At 41.3% G+C, this 20,785-nt stretch overlaps 1 protein-coding gene across 1 annotated transcript in view; it reads right to left on the bottom strand.

The window, feature by feature from the left end:
• The window catches only part of STAB2 (stabilin 2), a gene marked incomplete at its 5' end in the record, with an annotated part of 76,249 nt that overhangs the window by 36,627 nt on the left and 18,837 nt on the right, over window positions 1–20,785 (bottom strand). The window contains 16 exons of the mRNA XM_010190803.1: window positions 905–1,019; window positions 1,345–1,481; window positions 3,890–3,937; window positions 4,938–5,033; window positions 5,828–5,923; window positions 6,321–6,479; window positions 6,676–6,769; window positions 7,798–7,978; window positions 9,025–9,136; window positions 9,675–9,761; window positions 14,856–15,008; window positions 15,961–16,041; window positions 17,167–17,220; window positions 17,822–17,941; window positions 18,035–18,097; window positions 19,455–19,598. Coding sequence (XP_010189105.1) covers window positions 905–1,019; window positions 1,345–1,481; window positions 3,890–3,937; window positions 4,938–5,033; window positions 5,828–5,923; window positions 6,321–6,479; window positions 6,676–6,769; window positions 7,798–7,978; window positions 9,025–9,136; window positions 9,675–9,761; window positions 14,856–15,008; window positions 15,961–16,041; window positions 17,167–17,220; window positions 17,822–17,941; window positions 18,035–18,097; window positions 19,455–19,598 — 1,740 coding nt within the window. The remainder of the gene's footprint in view (window positions 1–904; window positions 1,020–1,344; window positions 1,482–3,889; window positions 3,938–4,937; window positions 5,034–5,827; window positions 5,924–6,320; window positions 6,480–6,675; window positions 6,770–7,797; window positions 7,979–9,024; window positions 9,137–9,674; window positions 9,762–14,855; window positions 15,009–15,960; window positions 16,042–17,166; window positions 17,221–17,821; window positions 17,942–18,034; window positions 18,098–19,454; window positions 19,599–20,785) is intronic.

The following is a 20,785-nucleotide window of genomic DNA, read 5'->3' as shown; positions in this document are numbered from 1 at the left end:
CTTTTGCATCGCAGAGGCAGCTTTTTCCTGATGATTTATGCTGTGGATTTCCACACCTTCCCAAATGCTTGCCTGGGGCACCACTGTACTCCACTCATGACAGTGTGCACTTGCCCTCAGGGAACTATGTGCAGGAGAGGTCCTTTTGGGACTCTGTGCTGCTCACCACATGCAGACCAGAAAAGCCATGGAGTTGTTTGCACTGAGGTGGTTACTCAGGGTAGGTGAGCTCACCCTACCTTACAGCAGGATAAGAAGCTGTCCCGGTTCATGCCCTCCTGCTTCTGCACAGCTTTGAATGACCCAGTTCATTTTTCCCTCGGGGCATGACGGTTGGGGGAACTTTTCCCTCCCTTAATGGCAATGAGTGCTTAAATGTGCCATAGATACTTCCAGAAAATCCTCCTCAGAACATGGAGTACTAAATAAAAAGGCTGAGGGGAAAGGGCTGTCAGTTGTAGTTATTTACCATTAAAAATACCTTTGAGTGGTTTGGGACTATCAAGTTGCACATGTGAACATGTGTGGGTATCACTGCTTCCTCCTACCTTCCCAGTTCCCTAAAATAAGTTATTGGGTTTCCTTGACACTCTTTGTCTTAAATTAGTTCACACAGGCTGCACCAGGCAGAGACTGCACTTCCGCTTGGTTACAGACTGTCCAGCGTTTGCAGCAGGTACTGGGACATCAGGAATACAATTGCAGACAAATTTCATCTAGGTAAAGTGGTGAAGAAGATCACGTTAATGTTTCTCCCAGAGGGCCCAATATAATTGATCTATTCCTTTTCTCTTTTTAAATATAGGTACATAATGTCTGTGTGGTTTTGTAACACATGAAAGTAAGTGGCAGTGATGATCAGGTTTTGGTGTATGATACCACAGTGGTTTGCAGGTCATCTCACCCCATTTTCTTTAGACAAGTGTAGGAAGTTGCTCTGTAGAGACGTTGGCAGCATGTCAGAGGATGATAAATTCTGGAAATCAGCAAAACTGTAAGCTCCTGTCAATACGTGATACCTAAAGGAAATTAATTATTTTTTTTTCCCCAGATAAATATGCTTAGTGTGGCTAAAACTGCGGTTTAAAACAGAAATTGTTTGTACAGTACCTAGTTCAGCTATGTTATGATCTTAGCTTGGCCCTTAAATATTTCTGACATAATACAAATAATGCATTTGCTTTCAGTGGAGTTGCTACAGGAATTTATATCACCATAACTAGAAGGGGAATCCTATGTCCCTCCCTTAAAATTATAATAGTCGTCTTACTCTAGTGGCTTCAAACCAGAGGCTTATTTGGCATAAAAAGCTATTAATTAAAAGACCCCAAACTGTTAACGTACTTCAGTAGAGTTGGGATGTTACTCTTTGACATCCAAAAGGCTTTCTCATCTTCATCCATGTTTTCAATCGCTCGGAGAGAAGGCACGAGGACGGTTAGATTTGAGGTGGTGGACAACACCGAGTTTATCTCAGCCTCCTGCATGAAAGTAAAGAGGGTAAAATAATTCATCCTAAGGATGATCTATAAATAGCAGCTGACGACTTGTTAGCAAGGTGGAGTATGTGACGTGCTTTGCGGCCAGCCTGGAGAGGAAAAATTACACTGAGCAATGACTTGAACAAAAGTACTTAGAGCTGTACAAAAAAGGTAAATGAGTGTCTATTTTTTTACAGAGTAGATTGCCAGCATTTAAAGGGCAGAAGCAATGTTTAGGTCAGAATTGTTTTTTATTATGAAACACAGAAGTTGCGTCCCACAAAAGTTAGGCTGTCTCATGGGTTTTATTTTATACGCTTGAATGTAAAAAAAACCCACACAAACAACAAAGAAACAAACGAAAAACCGCCTATGGTGAGAAATACTAGTAGTTACTGATAACTCCAAGTAACCTCCTCTTACAGAGTACTCCCTGCCATTTAATAGATAGAAGGATTATGAGCTGTGAAATAAAAAGCCCACATGACACAATTTTCCCATTTGAAATAAGACTATTTAATACGGCTGGGATTTTCAAGATGTCCAAGGGATATCTGTGCCCGCTAGCACTTCAGTGGAGCTTGCTGCTGACAGCTCTAATTTTAGATGGGGGATATGGGTTCTGTAGTGTGCATGGATTGATTCCTTTTTTGTATTTTTTGTATCTGCCTTAAGGATGGAGGGACCCTCCACTGGAGAGGATTTTTCCAGTTATGAAGGTATTTTTGTGGGATAGTAGAAGGAGAGTTAAAGATTTGAATGTGATCTTGCTGAAAATGTGGTTCTTGAAACTTTTCACAGGGTCCACAGTTGCCATTTTTGATACTGCAAAACTTTGAGGGAGGAATATGAGCTTGGGTTCTACCTTTTTGCAGCTGATATGCTGCCTGGAAGCTGGCTTGATTTGGATAGTCCTTCAATACCCATATTGGGTTTTAAGTCAAGAAGGGAGTTGGCTGACTTAAATAGCTGGGAATTTTGTCTCTGTTAAGATCATCTTTCTTTCTAGCCATCATCACTGTCACCTTCCAAACATTTAAATATAGAAATAGCAACAGACTTCCCTTTCTCATCCTTCCTGAGCAGCAAGAAAACTATTTGGTTATGAAAAGTGGTAAACATCACATTTCTGCTCAAGTATGAGTTTAAAAACCCCACAGATGGATATTTTGCTCAGTTTGTAGCTATCATTATTTAATTTAAGGGATACCATTTCTCTGAAGTGTAGCAGAAATTTCCACATCCCAGTTTCAATAGATTTTACAGAATCCACTCCTCCTGTTTCATTATCTAAAGAGCATATTAGCAGATGAACAGCCTTTCCTATTGTGCTCACTTCTTTAACTTCATTAGTTTCTCTATGCAGTGTCCAGTGCTGCAGTCTGAGCCCAGGGCAGGCAGATAACTGATTTAAATTAGCCACACTGGCCTCTCTTTTAAGCAGCTCCCTCAGGTCCCTGTTGCAATTGTGTGCTTTAATGATTCCTGAGCTGTTAAACTTTGAAAAGCGTGAAAGCAGCTCATATGCTGTGACTTCTGCTCTGATGCTATTCATTAACATATCCTGTTCTTTTCAGTTTGCCATGTATTTGTTATATGCTTCTTATATTTAGGTTTTAAGCTCTTTTTGGGAGAAACAGGTTTTGATCTTTATTTATGCACTGCTAACCACAGTGGGGTAGGACCGCTAATGTTACTACTGCCTTAGTAATAGATGACAGCATATGAAAATAAAAAGTCAGCAGTGACAATCAAACTATCTAGAACTTTCTTTTCCATCTAAATTGGTGTTTCTTCCCTAATCTGAACCCAAACAAGCTAATCCGTTTCCTCATGGCCCTGTGCCTCAGCCTAGCCTGCAGAGTTTTTTCCTCCTTGCTTGCTGTGGCAGCAGCACCCTGAGCAGCCATGTGATTGCATTTTCCTGGCACAGGGCTCAGTGAAAATGGGAAAGGTAAGGCACTGCCTTCCCCCTCCACTTGCTTGTACTTGTATTGCATGAGGGAAGTTAGAAGGAGCCACTTGGCATAGTCAGGCTCTGCTTGTACTCTGCTGCTTGTCATCTGGACTAAATTGTATTTATGTACAGAGCTTGTCATGGCTTATGTAGCCCCTTGCCTCACCAAGTGCGCTTGTAACCAGCTCTTCTGCTTCTGAAGCTTCCTTACTTGCCTGAATTTGGGATCAGAATTTGGCGTCCAGGCAGAAATAGGGAACTAGATGATCAGCCCTGCCGTGACTGGTGGGAGAGGCACTCCAATGCCTCTCCAGAGGTTGGGCCTCTGCTGTGTGATGGCAATATTGCTGTGAGCTTCCCACTTCTAAAGGCTAAAAGAGTTATGCTTTCCTGCAAACTTGAACATACTGGAAAAAAACTATTTAAAAAATCAGCCATGAAGTGTACTTACATTAACCCATTGGTTAAATGCAGCTGCTTCTGACAGAGTAGATAACTCCTGATTAGAAATAGAAAGAGAGAGCAATGAGTATATATAAGATATAATTGCTGTACCAAAGTACTCTTGCTGTAGCCTGTGGTGTAACCCACTGTGTCTGGCCTGGCTGATGTGACATGAAGAAGGTGGTTTTCAGTGTGTGTGAAAATGAAGGATGTTCATATTTTTCTGGTACTGATACTTTCTGGTAACGGAACTGGTGAGTTACCAATTCTTTTGAAAATCAGGCCGTCTATTGCTTAGGTGTATGAGGTGCACCTGACCTTGGTATGAAACGTGTACTGACCTCAGGCTAAGTGTTAATTTTCTGGGAATGTAAACCTAAATCTTTTCTTCAATGCAAAATTAATTGAAAAAAATATATGATTTTTTTTTCTTGTTATTTGTACAGCATCGCACATTATCCTGCAACTGGAGAGCTTTTATTCTGCTAGAGGTAGCTCAAACAGAGATAGATGATGGTATGAGCAGGGACAGCAGATAGTGTTAAGAGCTATTTAAGATTATTGGCAGTGGCTGGGACAGCTGACACTTTCATTTTTCCTTTGCTGTTAAAAGTGTATTTATTTCATCAGTTTACTTGTTTTGTTTTTATTTGCCTGCCAGTCAGCATGGTTTGTTTTAACATGATAAATTGGCTGTTTCCACTGAGATAGACCTCAAGGCAGAACTTCAAAAGGGCTGGGTGCTTGCTGCTCCCAGCTGGGAGGCGAGTGCTTCCCTCCCTTTTGCACCTTAGGCCTCTGAGGCTGGTGTTTAACAATTTGTCTTAAAGAAATATGCTTGGATCCCCTAGGCCCCTTTCCAAGCTATGCTTTTAAACACAATAGATCATTTTTGTGTCAGGCAAGTCTCCAGCAGGAACATTGTCTGCAGGTAGTACTGGTGGGCATCGTATTTTTCTAACTGTTTATAGTGGCTTTCTATCTCTCTGGTCAAAATCCAGTGTGAAAACAGTGCAGTAGGTCCTGTGTTTGGAGAAGATGACCATCTTACTTACATCTGCAGCACTTCCATAGCATATTCTACCATCTCCTTCGTAGCCCTTTGGGCACACACACTCCCAGCCATGAGAAGACTCAAACTGACAAGTTGCCTTTGAACCAGAAAGAGAGAAAATTAATCAAATATTCAGGAAACCACTTGAGTGAGGATAGCCTTGAAAGCCTCTTGCTGAAACCCATTCATGTACAAACATAAACTTAACAAAGGATCTTCGCACTGTCTTCTGTAGACATCTTCACCCTCCTATAGGACAAACTCCAGCAGCTCAGGGCATTGACTCCCTCATCTGCTCACCATGCAGTAAGTCTATAGTAATCTAAACCTTTGCTCCATCCTTTCTTACTTCCTCTCTGCACAAACTGGGCCCCATTCCTTCACCTGACTATGACAGTTCCATCCTCTCCTCCCCTATGGTCCTTCCTTTAACTTTGTCCCTGTGTCCCAACTGAGGCTAGTGTGACTCTTGCAGACACTATAGAGCACAGCAGACCCTGCAAGTCTGAGGAACACATGCAGCTACTGATGAAGCTGATAGATGCCTGCGTAGAGACGCTTGACTCAGGTAAACATCCTGACAAGTTAGTGCATCTAAATTGTGATTGCTGGTAATGAAGCAGTATTTATTTATTCCAGTCTTGAGACAGTCCTTCTATTGGAATAGTCCTTCTAATTGGGAGCAGCTCTTGCAGTCTGTCTTCAGCACATGTACCATACTGACGTGGATCACATAGCATTTTTGGTGCTTGTAGCACTGCTTGGAAAGATTTGTTCTAACTTAAACAGAAATTGCAGGCTTGAAATGGCAAATAAATTATATGGTGTGTGCAGGAGGCGAGGTGTGATATGTATCTGAACACTTTGTTCAGGGAATGATTAATTACTCACCAGATGATGGCATTTTCCATTTTGTTCCAGGCATGAGTTTATGGGTGTGCATTCAATTCCGTTCCCTCGAAACCCATCCTTGCACTTGCAGTCATTCTGTCGTTTCAGTAGAACACAGCAATTCATTAAAATGATTAAAATAGCATGCATATTCTAGATGTGGTGAATTAGTCTTTCTGTGTTTCTGTGTAGCTCCAGTGACTTCAGTGGAATGACACCAATTGATATATTCAGAAGACCTTTATACCTGACATCTGCTAACGTACTTACTAAGAAGTATTTGCTGCCAGAGCACCACTGCATATAATGAAGGGAGGGAGCACTGGGATAGGAACTGAAAGAGACTGTTTTAGGTAGAGAGTGCAACGTGGAAATAATCTTGTGGCTGGAAGGGAGAGGAGAATTTTGGGAAGAAAACATCGTAGGAAGCACTGGCAGAGCAAAATGGGTGAGAACTGGTGCCGAAGGTGGCAATGAATGCGAGAAGACGTACCTGGCCTGGCCCAACGTATATGCAGGTGGCATTTTCGTGGCACCCTGCCACAGCAGGCAGCAGGCAGTTGTTGATGGCTGAGCAACGCCTTCCATCGCCCGTCCATCCTGCCTGGCAAACGCATGTGTGCTCTCCTGGGCCCATCTGGATGCACTCAGCCTGGGGGAGATGCAGAGGCATCCTTTCAGGACAGTTTGGTGGCATCTGGCTTTAGGTGTAGGGCTGCAATCCAGGGATAGAGCTTGAAGCTGCAGTGAAAACCGTGACTTTTCCTTCTGCAAAAGTTTCTGGCCAAACCTTCCTTACTGCCTGCTTTTCTATGGTGTCAGTCTCTGTAGGAAAAGTATGTACTTACATTGATGTTACAGCCACTTGGGTTTGAAGCAGCACAAGGATCAACTTTGCTGCAGCTCAGGCCATCTCCCTCATAGCCAGATTTGCAGACACAGCTATAGAGACAAGAGGAGGAGGGAGGCATTAAATGCGATAGGACAGCTGAAAAGTGAAGTGATTGTTTTCCACTGTAACCTGCTATTTATAGGCAGCTTAAAATTGGTAACCTTGGATGCTTGATGCAAATAGCTTAAGTGCATACATTATGGTTTTTTCCAAAATATTGACTGGGATAATTGAGTCCAATCAGGGATCCATTCTCTGTGTATGAGATGGGGAGTGAAATTAATTCTGTGCTGATGTGATCTATGCAAAGGTGAGCTAATACCTCTAAATTAATTATGAGCTGGTGTTGCTTTTTCTTTCAGTGACATGAAAGACAGCTCTCTCCCTGAAATGCATGCAAGACAATGAGCCCCTCTGTTTTCCCGGGTTGTTCCCCCCAAGATTAACCCATAATGGGGGGAATTTCTTAAGCACTCAAGTTATGCAGCATCCCCCATTCTGCTCTGTGTGGTGACTCATTATGAATACACTGCAGCAAGATGCAAGCTTGCTGTATGTGAAGGTGAGCGTGAGACAAGGACAAGGCAGCTGTAGCAGTAACAGAGTTTGGTGACCAGTCCTGTCAGGACTGGAAAGACTGTGCTGAAGTCCACAGTGTTCTGGCATGCAAATCTTACCCGAGCTGTCTGGAGCGAGCTACGTATCCCCAAGCTGCTTGAGAGTTTCTTTGTTTTTCAGCAAGGCTTGAACTCCTAATTCACTAGGGGATGCTTGGAAATAAGAAGTTCCTAAAAGCCTTTGTAGATGTTGGTAGGAAGGCAGCTCTCTAAACCAGGGTCAGATCCATATGCATCTATCTTATCAGTGTTAAATATAAGGTACAGGATAGGGCATTGAGAAGTCTTAATTACTATTTTGCAACTCAAGGTCAATGTGGTGCATGTCGTTGCTTATTTGCTGCATAGCAGTATTTCAGAGGCTGATGTTTCCGTACTGCTGCAAGGTGTTGTTTTGATCAAGCAAATGAGAAAGGGCTGCATTGTAGTTAATATTAATTAGATACAAGTTGCTGACTTACCTCACTGCACCATCGCTAAGCTGACAGTCTGCTTGTGCATGGCAGAGCTGTAGGGAGGGTTCGCAGGGGACAATCTGCTTGTCACAGAGTTTCCCCATGTATCCACTTCTACATGATCCAGGAAGACAGACCCCATCGCTGTCTATTCGGTTATTGCACTTCCCATAAATGCAAAGGCACTCTACCAGAGGATAAAAGACAATGCACAATTCCAGAGTGGTAAAAGGCATTTACCCTTACATAGCATTTCTTACAAATCAAGTCCTTCTTTCTTTCTGGAATCCAAACTTTTGTATTTTTAATATCTCACTTTGTTGGGGAACTTACTTTTTATTTATCATATCCATGTATTTTCAGGTGTGTTTTATGGATAACTATTTAAAATCTTTTTTGTCTTTATACTGCACTTATCTATCAGTGAAAGTCGAAGTTCTTTGGAGAAGTAGGAACAAAATAGTATGCCTTAGGCTGTAAAGGCTATTGCATTGTACAACTTTTAGTGTACTTTCAGTGATATGGGAAGCCTTTTAGTACCAAGTCCGCAACCTTACTAATTGCACAGTGCTGGGCTAGTACCCAGAGCAGCAGCACAGGCCTACCAGTGTTTGCTGGGGCTGGGCTGATGTGTGCTGCTGGGAGACACAGCAATGTGTCCAAAGGGCATAGCAGGTAGGCCTTCTGCAATCCCAAGAAGTGCCAATGGTGACTATTTAAGCTAACTCATACTGCTTTGGCAGGACTGGAGCTTAGCCAGTACCACAATTTCTTAAAGAATTTGTCTTTTGATTTTTGTCTGTATACCTCTGAATCTTCAAGTGAGCTGTGCTTCATGAATGACAGGCTGTTTCATAGCAAAAAAGACTAAAAATTACTTTGTAGATGGGGAATATATTATATTGACAGAGCAGAATTAAATTTGTCAGAATATAGAAGATGGCTGCTAGAACTATAAGCTATTCAGTAGATCAGAAATTATTCAGTAAAGATGGTTATGAAGTGGCCCTAAGCACAATCTGTTCATAGATCTAATTGTTCTTAGATTACATATGTTTGTCATTGCAGGCAGAATGTGTTCTGTCGTGGGCAACACCAGATGGGAATGAAATAGCAAAGACTTTCTTTTCATTTACCTGTGTGAGGGAGACAGAAATGAAAAAACACCATTAATATTAGGGTCCAAAAGAAACAGCCCATGCTCTTGAGCTGAGGAAGTATGGCTATACTCACCTTTGTCACACTGAGGTCCATATTTGCCAGGGTCTGAGCAGAACTGACAGAGCAAGCCTTGAAATGCCTCAGCACAAACACAAGTCCCGTTTCCATCCAGGCCATCCATGCACTGTGATATGGAAAAGAGGTGACTTCTACAAATAAATTGAAATAAATCTTTATCTTCCCCCTCCCCAGAGAAGAGGCTATACGCCTATCCATATCACGACTGTGATAGACTACTAGGAAGAACCTCAGCTTTGATGAAAGAGATGTTTCATAGCAAAAGCTTTCCTTGAGTGCTTGTACTTTGCTGCTGTGTATTCTACCTTACTTTGCAATTATAAAATAAGAATAGTGAACTGGGTCATACCCTGAGCTATGCAAAATGAAAGTATCAGAGTCGATCGCCCAGCCTCAGGCTTGCCCACGTGCAGTGTGTTGGAACCACAGAAACCTGCAATTTGGACATCTGAGAGGAGACAGTTTAATTTTCACTCCTCTGTATAACTGAACCTGAAATTCACGGCCATCACTAGCCATAAATGGACAGTGCAACTTTTGTGGAGCCTGACATCTCTGCCATGCAGAAGTGCTTCAGGGACTTCTGGGATGCAGCTTTCCTTCCCTCCATGGGAGTGCAGGGTGATTCCAGATTATCTGCTTACCTGCCCGTTTCCTGAGCAGGGTTTGGAGAAACCTCCTGGACACGGACTGCAGTCAGGGCCAAAGAAGCCTTTGCAGCACTTTGGTTCCTGTAAAATAAGGCAAATATCCTCTTTTTCAGAGCCTTAGTGCAGAGGCAGTACACAAAAGACCACTCTGTCGTGTTCTTGCCCTCTGGTAAGGCCTGTACTGGTAGCTAGCTCTAAAAGCCCAAAACCACCTCTGCAATGGCCTTGTTAAAACTAGGAGGGGTGCTGGCAGTTCAAGAAGGGTGCACAGACCATCAGATACTTCCCTTGTTCTTAGCAGACTCATCAGTGTTAGAATTCTCTGTCTTGTCACCAGTTATGAACGTTCCTGTGTGTGTCTATGCATATTGTGTGCACTTTCATACTTGCCAGTGGGAGCGCAGCGCAATTCAGAGGTGAGCGGTCTCCTTCACATCTGAGATAAGGAACTTGAAGATACTTTTCACCTCGGGGAGACGCTGTGAAAGCTAGACATGCTGCTTTGATATTCTTCCTTCCCCTCTGCACCAGTGTGGGATTTAGCCACTACACAGTCCTAAATGTTTTTCTCTGCTGCGCATTTTGTTTTATTCATGAATTGGCTACTTGATCCATTTATTTATCAAAAGCACAGAAAGCCTATTAGAGAAAAAAACCTAATTTGCATGTGTGATTCAAGGGAGAATGGGAATTAGCAAAAGGCTCTCAAAATTTACAGATCTGTAGATATCTCTGCTTGTTACTTCACGGTGGTCATGAAATGCAGAAGCCTACTGAGGAGCCCCAGAAGCCAGAAAGGTGTAAGTACTTCTCAGGGGCTAATGACTTCTGTGAGGACTAGACTTGCCAAGCAGAGCAAGTGGAGTACCGTTTTTGGGAGCTTTCCCTGTTCATTGCCACCCAATATTGTGTGAAGTCCTGGGACAGGAGGGACTGGGTCCAGGAAGACTAAACTGTCCCATTCTTCATGGGTGAAGTTGTATGGGGCAATGACAACACTTGGGCTTGCAGTCTTACATGAAAACTTCTGAGTTACAGAGTATAAGGGAGTTATTGTCAATAATATATGGCAGCTAAAAAACCTTACTGAAAATTGCCTGGTATTTTGCTTTAAAATTTACAATAGCTCCTCTCTGCTCTTTGTAGAGGGGTGTAGAAACTACATGGACATCACCAAACATCTCTCAACTCCAAAAGGAAAGTTCACAATGCAAAAGACAGTATTTTGGAAAACTTTTATATACATTTCACTTTAAGGAACCATCATTCTGTACCTTTATGGTTATATTGCAGGCGCTAGCACAGCCGGTTTTATGAAATGTTGGGCCTTCAATAATGCATCTCCGTTTTGAGAAAGGCTGGAACATGCACAGAATGCAAGCATTAGTATTACTAAGCAACATACGGTTTTATGATCCAGTTGTAATAGTGCAACATAATTCAACTGGAGAACAGAAAGCCATAGTGTTGCATTTAAAGAAAAAAATTATATTTTTTTTTATAATATGAACTTCCTTTGCGTTATTACTGAATAATGGCATATAGGACTAACTGCCAGTGAATTTTTATAACATGGGGAGTAAAATTCCTGTAATAGCTAGACTAGACTTTGACTTTTTTGAGAATCATGCAGCCATGTTTGCATCTCTGAGATGTAAGATCTTTCAAAGCTTTCTGAAGCTGTTTCTGCAGACAGCTACTTCTGGGAGGATGCTTAATCAAAAGGAAATTTTTAACAGATGTGAGGTCTATTTTAAAAAGTATCCCTCCTCTATTTTTCATTTACTAACTCCCAAAGCATAATCATAGTAATTCTCATTCCTCACCTCTCTTTTCTGCCAAAGTCTCTCCAAAACAGATCTTACTTTACCTGAGAAAAGAGTAAGAGCTTCTAGGAAGTTTACATGGGCTACTGCAACAGCAAATAAAATAATGCTGAAATTACCTGATGCTTCATTCTTTGCCAAAAAGAGACTAAAGTACCATCTGTATTTGTATGCAGTTTCCTGTATTCATATCTGATTCTTTTGCTCACTATATTGAGAGAGCAGTAATCAACATATGGGGGGCCCCTTCCCTCTCTGCATTTTGTACAACTGGGGAATCTGTCAGGAAAGGTCACTTACAATGGGCTTTGAATCCTGTGGACAGGTAGACGATGCATGCAACAGACAACTTGCACAGATACTCTAGATGAAAAAAATAAAGACAGTCAGTTGAAAAGGCCTTGTACTGAGATGCACACTTCTGGATGATGTACCCTGTAAATTTTAAGTATGTTTGTTCTATGACTTTTAACTGTCACAACATGGATCTGGAACTGAACAGCAGCACCAGGGCTATATCTGCTGGCTCTGACTTATGCTGAGTTGGTTGTTCATTTCCACCTTCCTCTTTTTATTTTCATTTGTCCTTCCCTGACTCCCATCTTTAAAAAGAACTGGCAGCTTCCTAAACTAGGTAAGCATAGGCACAAATGCAGTGATGTCCTTTTCTCAACGTTTTATTATCTGAGGGTCTGGTGCAGTCTGTACATTTAATTTATATGAGAATTTTTAAATTTTTGTCTAAGAAGATCACAAATTAGTTGAGTCTCATATATAGACAGTGTGAACAGAAAATTGTCTTCTTTATAGGTGGTGTAGGAAAAAAATATTCTTTGCTTCCATGTCGTAGATCCTGTACTCCACTGTGATCCAGCAAGGTGTAACTGTTTTAATGTCTTCACCTTTTGATTGCCTTTACCTGCTAGCTAACTTATCACCATGTGGTGGTGACAGAGACTGGTGATTACAACACTGATGAGATACAAACCCCAGTGGCAGTTTTAAAGGGGAGTCCTTTGACAGACTCAAAGTGAAGTAACATCAGAGAGGTTGAGCCTTTCAGTGTGTGGATATGGAGTTTGTCAAAGTGGTGTTGATTGAGACTGTCAGTGTCTTGTGTTTCAACCAAGTTAGAATAAATTCTAGAGCTGGCATCCGATGTGTTACTTCACCGTGTTTCATAATCGGTGGACAAGTGATCATGAACTCGAATTACGGCATTTTCCCCTCAGATGTATTACTGGAGCTGTGGGGAAAGAATCAGATACTAGCTTGGATTTGGTAGTCACTCATGTTGTACAGTACTTAAGGGAATAGAAGACCAGACTTACAAAAGCATTTGAGCATCAAATAGTTGAGGTACCAATGCCACTACTATGTTTTAAAGGTCTGTAGGTCAGGTGTATTTTGGCAAGTACATTTAGGTGTTATAAAAGCTCTTTGATAAGCTCTGTAGTCATGGCTGCAGTTGACTTAGGCTCTTTGCTTGCTTTGCATTTCTGAAAATCCCTGCAAGTGCCTCTGCTCCTTTAGAACTCAAAAATCTGGCTGGTTCCTGTGGAAAGTGTTTCCCACTGCTGGCATTATTGTGCTGCTGCTCAGTGCCACTTAATGTCACCTGTTTGCTCCCTTTCTCCACCTGGGATGGTGTCAGCCATTGACATGCACCTGCTCCCTCCTTTTCCTGAGGATGAGAGTCTTGTCTCTCCGGGGGGGGGGGGGGGGGGGGAGACAGGAAGGGCAGGACAGGGAAATGTGTCTGCACTTCCACACAAGGTTCCATCTGCCCATTTTCAGCAGTAGATTAAGATAATGTCTTGGCATCAAAGTGTCTGAAAAAACAGATGTATATTCCTTCCACCAAATCTGCGGTGGGACTGATGACCTCTGGGAGGAGGTGGAGCAAGGTATTGAGTCCTGCAGTTAATACCCGCATTCAGGTACAGTTACAAGGGTGCATATGTGTTAGCATAATGGTTTCATCTTTAGGGCTGTACAGTTATTATAGGTGTGTACAACTGCCAGTTCCTACAAGGTTTGTAACTTTTCACTGGTACCACAAACAGTATTTACAAGATGACTTTGCTCTTGTTTTTTGAGAGTGATGGAGATGGACGATGGCAGGCAAGCACCACAAAGCCACTGCTCCTTCTGGTATTCTCCTTGGTAGCAGTACTATGCTTAGAGCCTTGGATATTAAACTGTATTTCAAATTATGCATAAAACTTTCAAAGCTGACAAAAGTCTCTGATTTCCGTTTGGGGAATAATTTTTGTGATAGATACTATTTGTTTTGTCTTTAAATAATTTTTCATAGTGTTGCAGTAGAGTTGATTGATGTCAGATATAGTTTGTAGGTTTTATAGTTTTATAGTTTGTAGGAACTTCAAATCTCTGGAGCATAATTTGAATTTGTAAGGTGCTGATCACTTTTTTTATTGGAGATTGTGGCTCGGCACTCTGCCTGGTTTATGATTATATTGTGCACAAGGCACTTTGTAGTTACTGCCAGAGGTAATGGTTCCTTTAGTACCACCTCTTGTGTTTTCTTCATTACATTTTGATGTTGTCCAGCTCTGTAGGGAACCTCTGTCAAGGCTGTGGTTCTGGACTGTTGTAAGTTAAGAAGGTAAATGTTATGCATTACTGTTGCTGGCCCAGATACGTGCTTGAACACAGTCCAGTAACAGCTCTTTGGAGCCACGCTTGCTGCAAACTAAAAGCTCAGTCTGATACTTGGTCTTCTTACCAGAAATAGTATCTGAATGTTACAGAGTGTATTGTATTACCAAACTGAACAAGGTATGTTGAAATACACAACAGTTTTGTAATTGCTAATTTGAAGAAAACTGAAAGAAAGCAGGGCTAGGGGAAATTGTGGCTTCTGAAAATAACATATTTCTAACATTAACTTAATAATTAATTTTATATTCATGTATTATAACTTGCTGACTCCTTTCCCTGCATATTTAGTAGAAATGAAAACACTAATCTGGAGTAGATTTCCTGGGAACTTAACACTTCTTATCATGTACTTATATGCACAGGTGGGATTCAGAAACTGCAGGAAAAAGTTTTACTGGAGTTTTTCTTACAACATATTTAAAAGGGCTACTGCAAGAACCAGATATGTTAAAGTGGTATAGGATGTGCTCATACGAGTTCCCTGTTTGCAAATTATTTGTATCTGTGCAGTGCTGCTAGCCATATGGCTGTATGTAATCAATACATTAATTTCAAAAAGTACTCCCCACATTTTATGGACAATGTCAGAGAAACTAGAAAAAAGGAAGCTAGAGTGCCTGGTATGGAACAGTTAAGGGCTCTGGATTTGTTGTGATTCTCTTACCGTTGTGACTTGACTTCTTGTCTCATCACACCGATGGGGTAGAATTGGAACAATTGTGGGTGGGATAAGAACTCCTGCAAGAGTATAAATGCGACCATTTTTTGCAACAATATCTGTTTCTTCCATTTCTTCTCCACTCACCAAGACTTGTCCCTGTGAAACAATAGATTGTTAATAATAAAATTTTTGATTTCTCAATTTTTGATTATCTCATATCAAGAATTTCTAGTCATACTTCTTTTTAATTTGCTATTTTTATTAAAGTTTTTTTTTAATGCAAGAATCATGCATATGTTGTGCATTTTCTTGAATATTGTTCTACAGCAGCAATATCTAAAGTTTTCCTCTTAAGCTGCACTGTTAGCCTGTGGAACTGATGACTGAAAGACTGACCAAAATGAGAAGGCTACTGATGACTTCAGGCACTGATTTCAGTGAGCATAAGCATGCTTTGGTCCCCTCTCTGAGAGGGGGGGGGAAGTGGGAGAGAATCTCTGATCTATCCAAATGCACAGGAGAAAAAAAAAGTATTCTTTCTATTCTTTCTGCATTTACTTATGCAACAGCTCTGCCTTTATGAGAAATTTTATAGATGCATCTCTTGTCTAGAACGTTCATATTTGGCTAAAATATGCAAAGAACAGAAGAGTTCAACATATCAGATGACTGGCTTAGCAAAAGTACTGACAAATTAACACATTAAAAAAGTGTTTACTTAGGTTCATCAGGGTCACAGACTATTGTATTAAAGGGAATAAAAGAATATGTGTGTACTGAGAAGTGTTTAGATAATCAAAATATGTAACAGAATGATTTAAAATATTTTAAATATCTTTTTAAGCTAGGCAGAGCATAAATGAGGATCATTCCTGGACTGGGGCTGATCATAAGAAAAAGGAAACCTCATGCTGTTCTTACATACTAGTCACTTGCTCCCCATGCTTTATAATACGAATTTCTAACAGTAGGTGGAAATGGCAAATTGAAGATTTCTGCCTCATTATAGCAAGAAATTCCTCTGCTAATGTCCCCCCTCATGCCTTTTTTATTCCCCCTGCATGCAAACAGTTGCCTAGCTCAGAGCTGAAAGCTGCCTTTGACTTACAGTGTGGGTCATGTTGAAGTAAAGGAACTGCTTCGCCATGCTTTTGATGTGCTCTATTGAGACAAGGCTGGCAACCTCTAGCTGAAAGAAATGTAAATTGATGGAAAGAAATGTAACATTATTCTTTTCAAATCCAGATGGGTTTCACAAAAAAGACCACCTTTCTCTTTAGGGTGAGCAAATGATGCTATTAGCTACATGGGCAGCCCCACATTGATTAATGTGCTTGTGTAACAAAGTTAGGGTGATTAAATTTTGGCTGAGCTTGCTGCATGCAAAGAGCTTGTTGCCCAAATAGATATTAATTTTTCTCCTAATTATAGAAACCAGTCTGAATAAATATATCACCTCTCCCTAAAAATAGCCCTGTTTGCATCCTTTGACCATTGTGGAAACGGCAGTGCTGATATCCCATGAAGGGACGTGTGGATCTCACACCTCTACTGCCTGTGATCCCGCTCTGTGCTGGGAGTGACCTCTGCCTTGGACCCTGTGAGCGGGACACTTAGCTAAAGATACAAGAACATACTTCCTTGCACCGGGGCCTGGGGTGGGGGTGAACTTCAGTCACCCAGTCAGAGCTGGGTTCTGCTCTTTGTTTCCAGTAGAAAAAGGAGGGAAACACAGGGGGATTACTTAAAGGATGACAAAACCACCTCTCTCTGATAAATGGAACACTAATCTTAGTGGAATAGGCTGAGAAAGAGCTTGATTTCAATAGGAACAAGTACTTTTCCTGCTACTCCTTCCTGCAAGCCCTGTCAAGCTGATAGTACCCCCTGACAGCAGTTCTTGCTCCACAGCAGGCTAAGATGGTGGGTCTCAGGTTCAGGATTATTATATGTGTGTGTGTATACATACATACATACATACATATATCTACAACTTGGGCTAAGTCCCTATCACCAAAAGGTATATTTCAAATATGGAAATAGTTACTTGTGAGTAACACACTAGTAGTCAAGGACTACCCCATGCCCCCTAGCAGGGTTTTATTTCGATTTGTGACACTGAGGTGAAAGGTTTGTGGTCCTTCTTATTGACCTTTATGTGACTACTCCTAGTAAAAGTAGAGGCATAGCGGTCCTTTGTAGCCTTGCTGTGCAGCACTGAGTGGACATTGTTCTTGGAAAACCTCTGCCTTCAGAGTAGCAAGGAGTTAGAAAATGCTCTTATGCTCCAGGTCAGTAAAGCAGCCCCGCTCACCTCAGTATTGGAGACAATGTGGTATCGGACCAGCTCCAGCAACTTCCATGAACCCTGCCAAAGCAGAGAAGAGGTAATTTTAGCCACAAATGAGTCACACAAACCCCATCTGGGCTATGAGAGGACACAGAGATGAGAACGGTGTCACCAGCTGGTGCATCAGAAACTCTGAGTCAGTGGTGATGCTCAGCTCATGGCACCCTGGCACTCCATGTCCTCACCCTGACACGGGGTTTTTACAATGTCTGTGTTTGCTGGGAGAGGCAGGAGGCATCCAGGGGGTGCCAATATCCACCTCCTGGAACCCCACCAGAAGTGTTTCCCAGTCAGCAGGGCCCCTGTGACATCTGCTCCCCTTGACTGTTCCCACCAAGGAAGACTGTTCCTACCTTCCAGGAGAGGGTTTGGGCTTTGCTATGTGACTGCCTGGGCTATGTTGTCTGGGTAAGAACAGGCCAGTGGGACCGTCATTACTTCATGCAATGGGAGACCCCAAATTCTGTTCCTCTCTAGGTGTCATGTTGATCTTCAATTGTTAGAGATGGCTTAAGCCTTGATCATAGGAGCTTAGCTTAGATGAAGACTGGGCAATATATGTATGCATCTGCTATATATTTACTATCTAAGAAAGATTTGCATTATAGAAAGACTATACCTCTGCAGAAAGCAGGTAATCCAACACCTCAGCTTTCATATTGCTCAAAGCTTCATTGCTTGGAACAAAGACTGTGTAAGGCCTGTTATCCTGCTGTAAATCCATTCCCAGGCCAGTTTTCTGTTTTGATTTAAAAAGAAAAGTGAAAGTACTTATTAATATTGAAGAACATCTGAAAATATCAATTATGGAATTGCTTTTCTGGATCCTTACCTCTATCAAAGATGTAAATTGACTGTATCTTCCATTATCTTGAAGTACTGACATTATGGTTTCCTGAAATAAGATGAAAGTAAGATTTATTTTAGTTGGCATAACTAAATATATATAAGTGTTATAAGACACTCTTTAACTTACTGTATGAGTCTCAGTTATTACAGGTCTTAATATATTTGGGGGTCCTTATTGTTTGTGTGGTTGTGGTAGTGGCTGATGGTAGTTCTAGTGCTATTACTGGCTGATAGTTAGTTCTTAATTGTCCTGAAATACTGTGTAGCCAAAGAACATACAAAAACAGTGTGTGTGTGTAAAGTGTTGTCATCTCTGTACTCCCAATGAGAAAGGGCAGAGATATAAATCATATGCAAAAACACCATATAAGAAGTGAACTGTCAAGAAAGTAGGCTAAGCAGGGCACCAAAAACCCCAAAGCATCCAAGATTATAAGTTTTTACAATATTTGCCTGTTGGGGAAGCATTGTTTTTTTGAATGTGGACAATATTTTATCAGAAGTATTGTGGCCAGCAGCACTAGGAAAGTGATTGCTCCCCTGTACTCTGCATTGATGAGGCTGCACCTTGAATACTGTGTTCAGTTTTGGGCCCCTTGCTACAAGAAAGACATTGAGTTTCTGGAGCATGTCCAAAGAACAACGAAGCTGGAGAAGGGTCTAGAGCATAAGTGTTATGAGGAGTGGCTGAAGGTACTGGGGTTGTTTAGTTTGGAGAGAAGGACATATCTTACCACTCTTTACAACTACTTGAAAGGAGGTTGTAATGAGGTCAGTGTCGGCCTCTTGTCCCAGGTAACAATAGGACAAGAAGAAACGGCCTCAAGCTGTTCCAGGAGAGGTTTAGATTGGATATTAGGAAAAATTTCTTCACTGAAAGGGTTGTCAAGCATTGGAATGGCCTACCCAGGGAAGTGGTGAAGGCACCATCCCTTCAGGTATTTAAAAGATGTATAGATGTGGTGCTTAGGGATGTAGCTTAGTGGTGGACTTGGCAGTGCTAGGTTAACAGTTGGACTTGATGAACTTAAAGACCTTTTCCAACCTAAATTATTCTATGAATATAAGTCTTGCCTGGTATCTGTCCAGACCTTCCCTCCTTTTAGTATGTTGTTCTGGAATTTGGTGAAATGCACTGCTCTAGATTGACAGTTTCCCAAGGAGCAACTTAAATGCAGTGAGTAAAACCAAATCCTCCATGGACCATCTTGGCAGAAGAGAGAACGTTTGCTGTGGCAACTGCATCACTGCCTTTCATTTTGAATGTTGCTTCTCTGAGTTGACACACAGTGGTTCAATAGAGTTTTGTCTAGCTGCTGTCAGTCATCCTCCTTTGCTTTCAATTAATGTGAAACTACTTTAAAAGAAAGTCAGATATTACAAGTATAGGGCTTATGGCTCACCTCTTTGCTGCTTTCAAATGTTGGCTCCACTTTGTCCAGGGCTTTGTCAATAATGTGCAAAATCCCATTGGAAGCAATAATATTTCCCTGCAAAATTTTGCTTTTCCTTCTTCCTCCTTGGATTCTAATTCTTAATTCATTATCCTGAAAGAAAATGTGCAATGCATAGTGAGCTCTTCATTATACATGTTGAATAAAGTGTAACACCCCCTTCCATTGCCAACACCTGGGCCATTTGAATCTGGGCAGGCTAAAGGTTACTTACAATGCTTATCAAGGAAATGGAAAAAAATCCTTTGACTTTGGATCAGGACCATGTTATTTTGTTCCAGGACAGCAAAGTTCAGAAGAGAAGCTGGGACAGGCCCCGTGGGGCTATCAGTGTACCTAAAAGGGCTCTGATGACTGCTAGTAATAAAAGTCTGCCAGGAAATGATTTAAAATGTGATTTTACTGAAAGGGTCAACTCCTGTAATCTTAAGGGGCTACAAACCATTTCCTTATATTATATGTATATTTAAAACAATAAAATGTTGCTGATTCTGCAGTGTACTGAAGCCTGCAGGAAACTAACTGGCCTCAAACAGCAATGATATTTTTCCTGATAAAAATGGAGTGTGTACTCATTAAAGAAATTAAATAGATTTCTTTTCTCAAATGCTGCTGATGTAGTGCAAAGCATGAGAAGTACTTAATTTCAACAGTCACATAGGCCCAAGTCATTAAGAGACATTTAATGGGCCAAGAACAATAATTCTAGATCATAAAGTCTAATCAGCTGCAGAGAAAAAATTTAAAAAATTATAAAAACTGTGGGATCAGACTGCCCTGATGTTCACTGACACCAAATAAGCTGGGCTAGTGATGAATGTTACTCCATGTTTTTCATTATAAATTGCCATATGCATTTTACTTATGCCAATGACTTCTATTTGCTGCATCATTCAAAAGATGCTGATGCTCAGCGGGAGGTCAGATCTGCAGTGCAGTCAGTGCTTGCTTTGTGTGAGCATAGGCACAGGTTTCCAGGAGAAGCTCTGGACTTTTCCCTTCTCGTGACGCCTCCTATTTCACCAATGCTCTTTTAGTGCCTCCACCAGCTCTGTTGGTAGTGCTGGCAGAATTAAGATGACTTAATTTTAGCAAATGTTTTTAGAGTGGTCTGTGTTAGACTGCCATGTCACTCAGCAGTGATGCATCTCTAAAGGTAATTTTTGTCTTTACTGGTTTTAGCAGGAGCTTTAACACTGATGAGGTTTCAAGTTTCACTTGAACTCCTTGTAATACATGGGGTTTTTTTACTCCTTGTGGTTTTTCATAATCCAGCTGCT

This window comes from Mesitornis unicolor, unplaced genomic scaffold, assembly GCF_000695765.1.
Source record: "Mesitornis unicolor isolate BGI_N332 unplaced genomic scaffold, ASM69576v1 scaffold4788, whole genome shotgun sequence".
Classification (NCBI taxonomy): domain Eukaryota; kingdom Metazoa; phylum Chordata; class Aves; order Mesitornithiformes; family Mesitornithidae; genus Mesitornis; species Mesitornis unicolor.
Note: the sequence above shows the minus strand (reverse complement) of the source record. Positions and strands in the feature narration are given on the sequence as shown.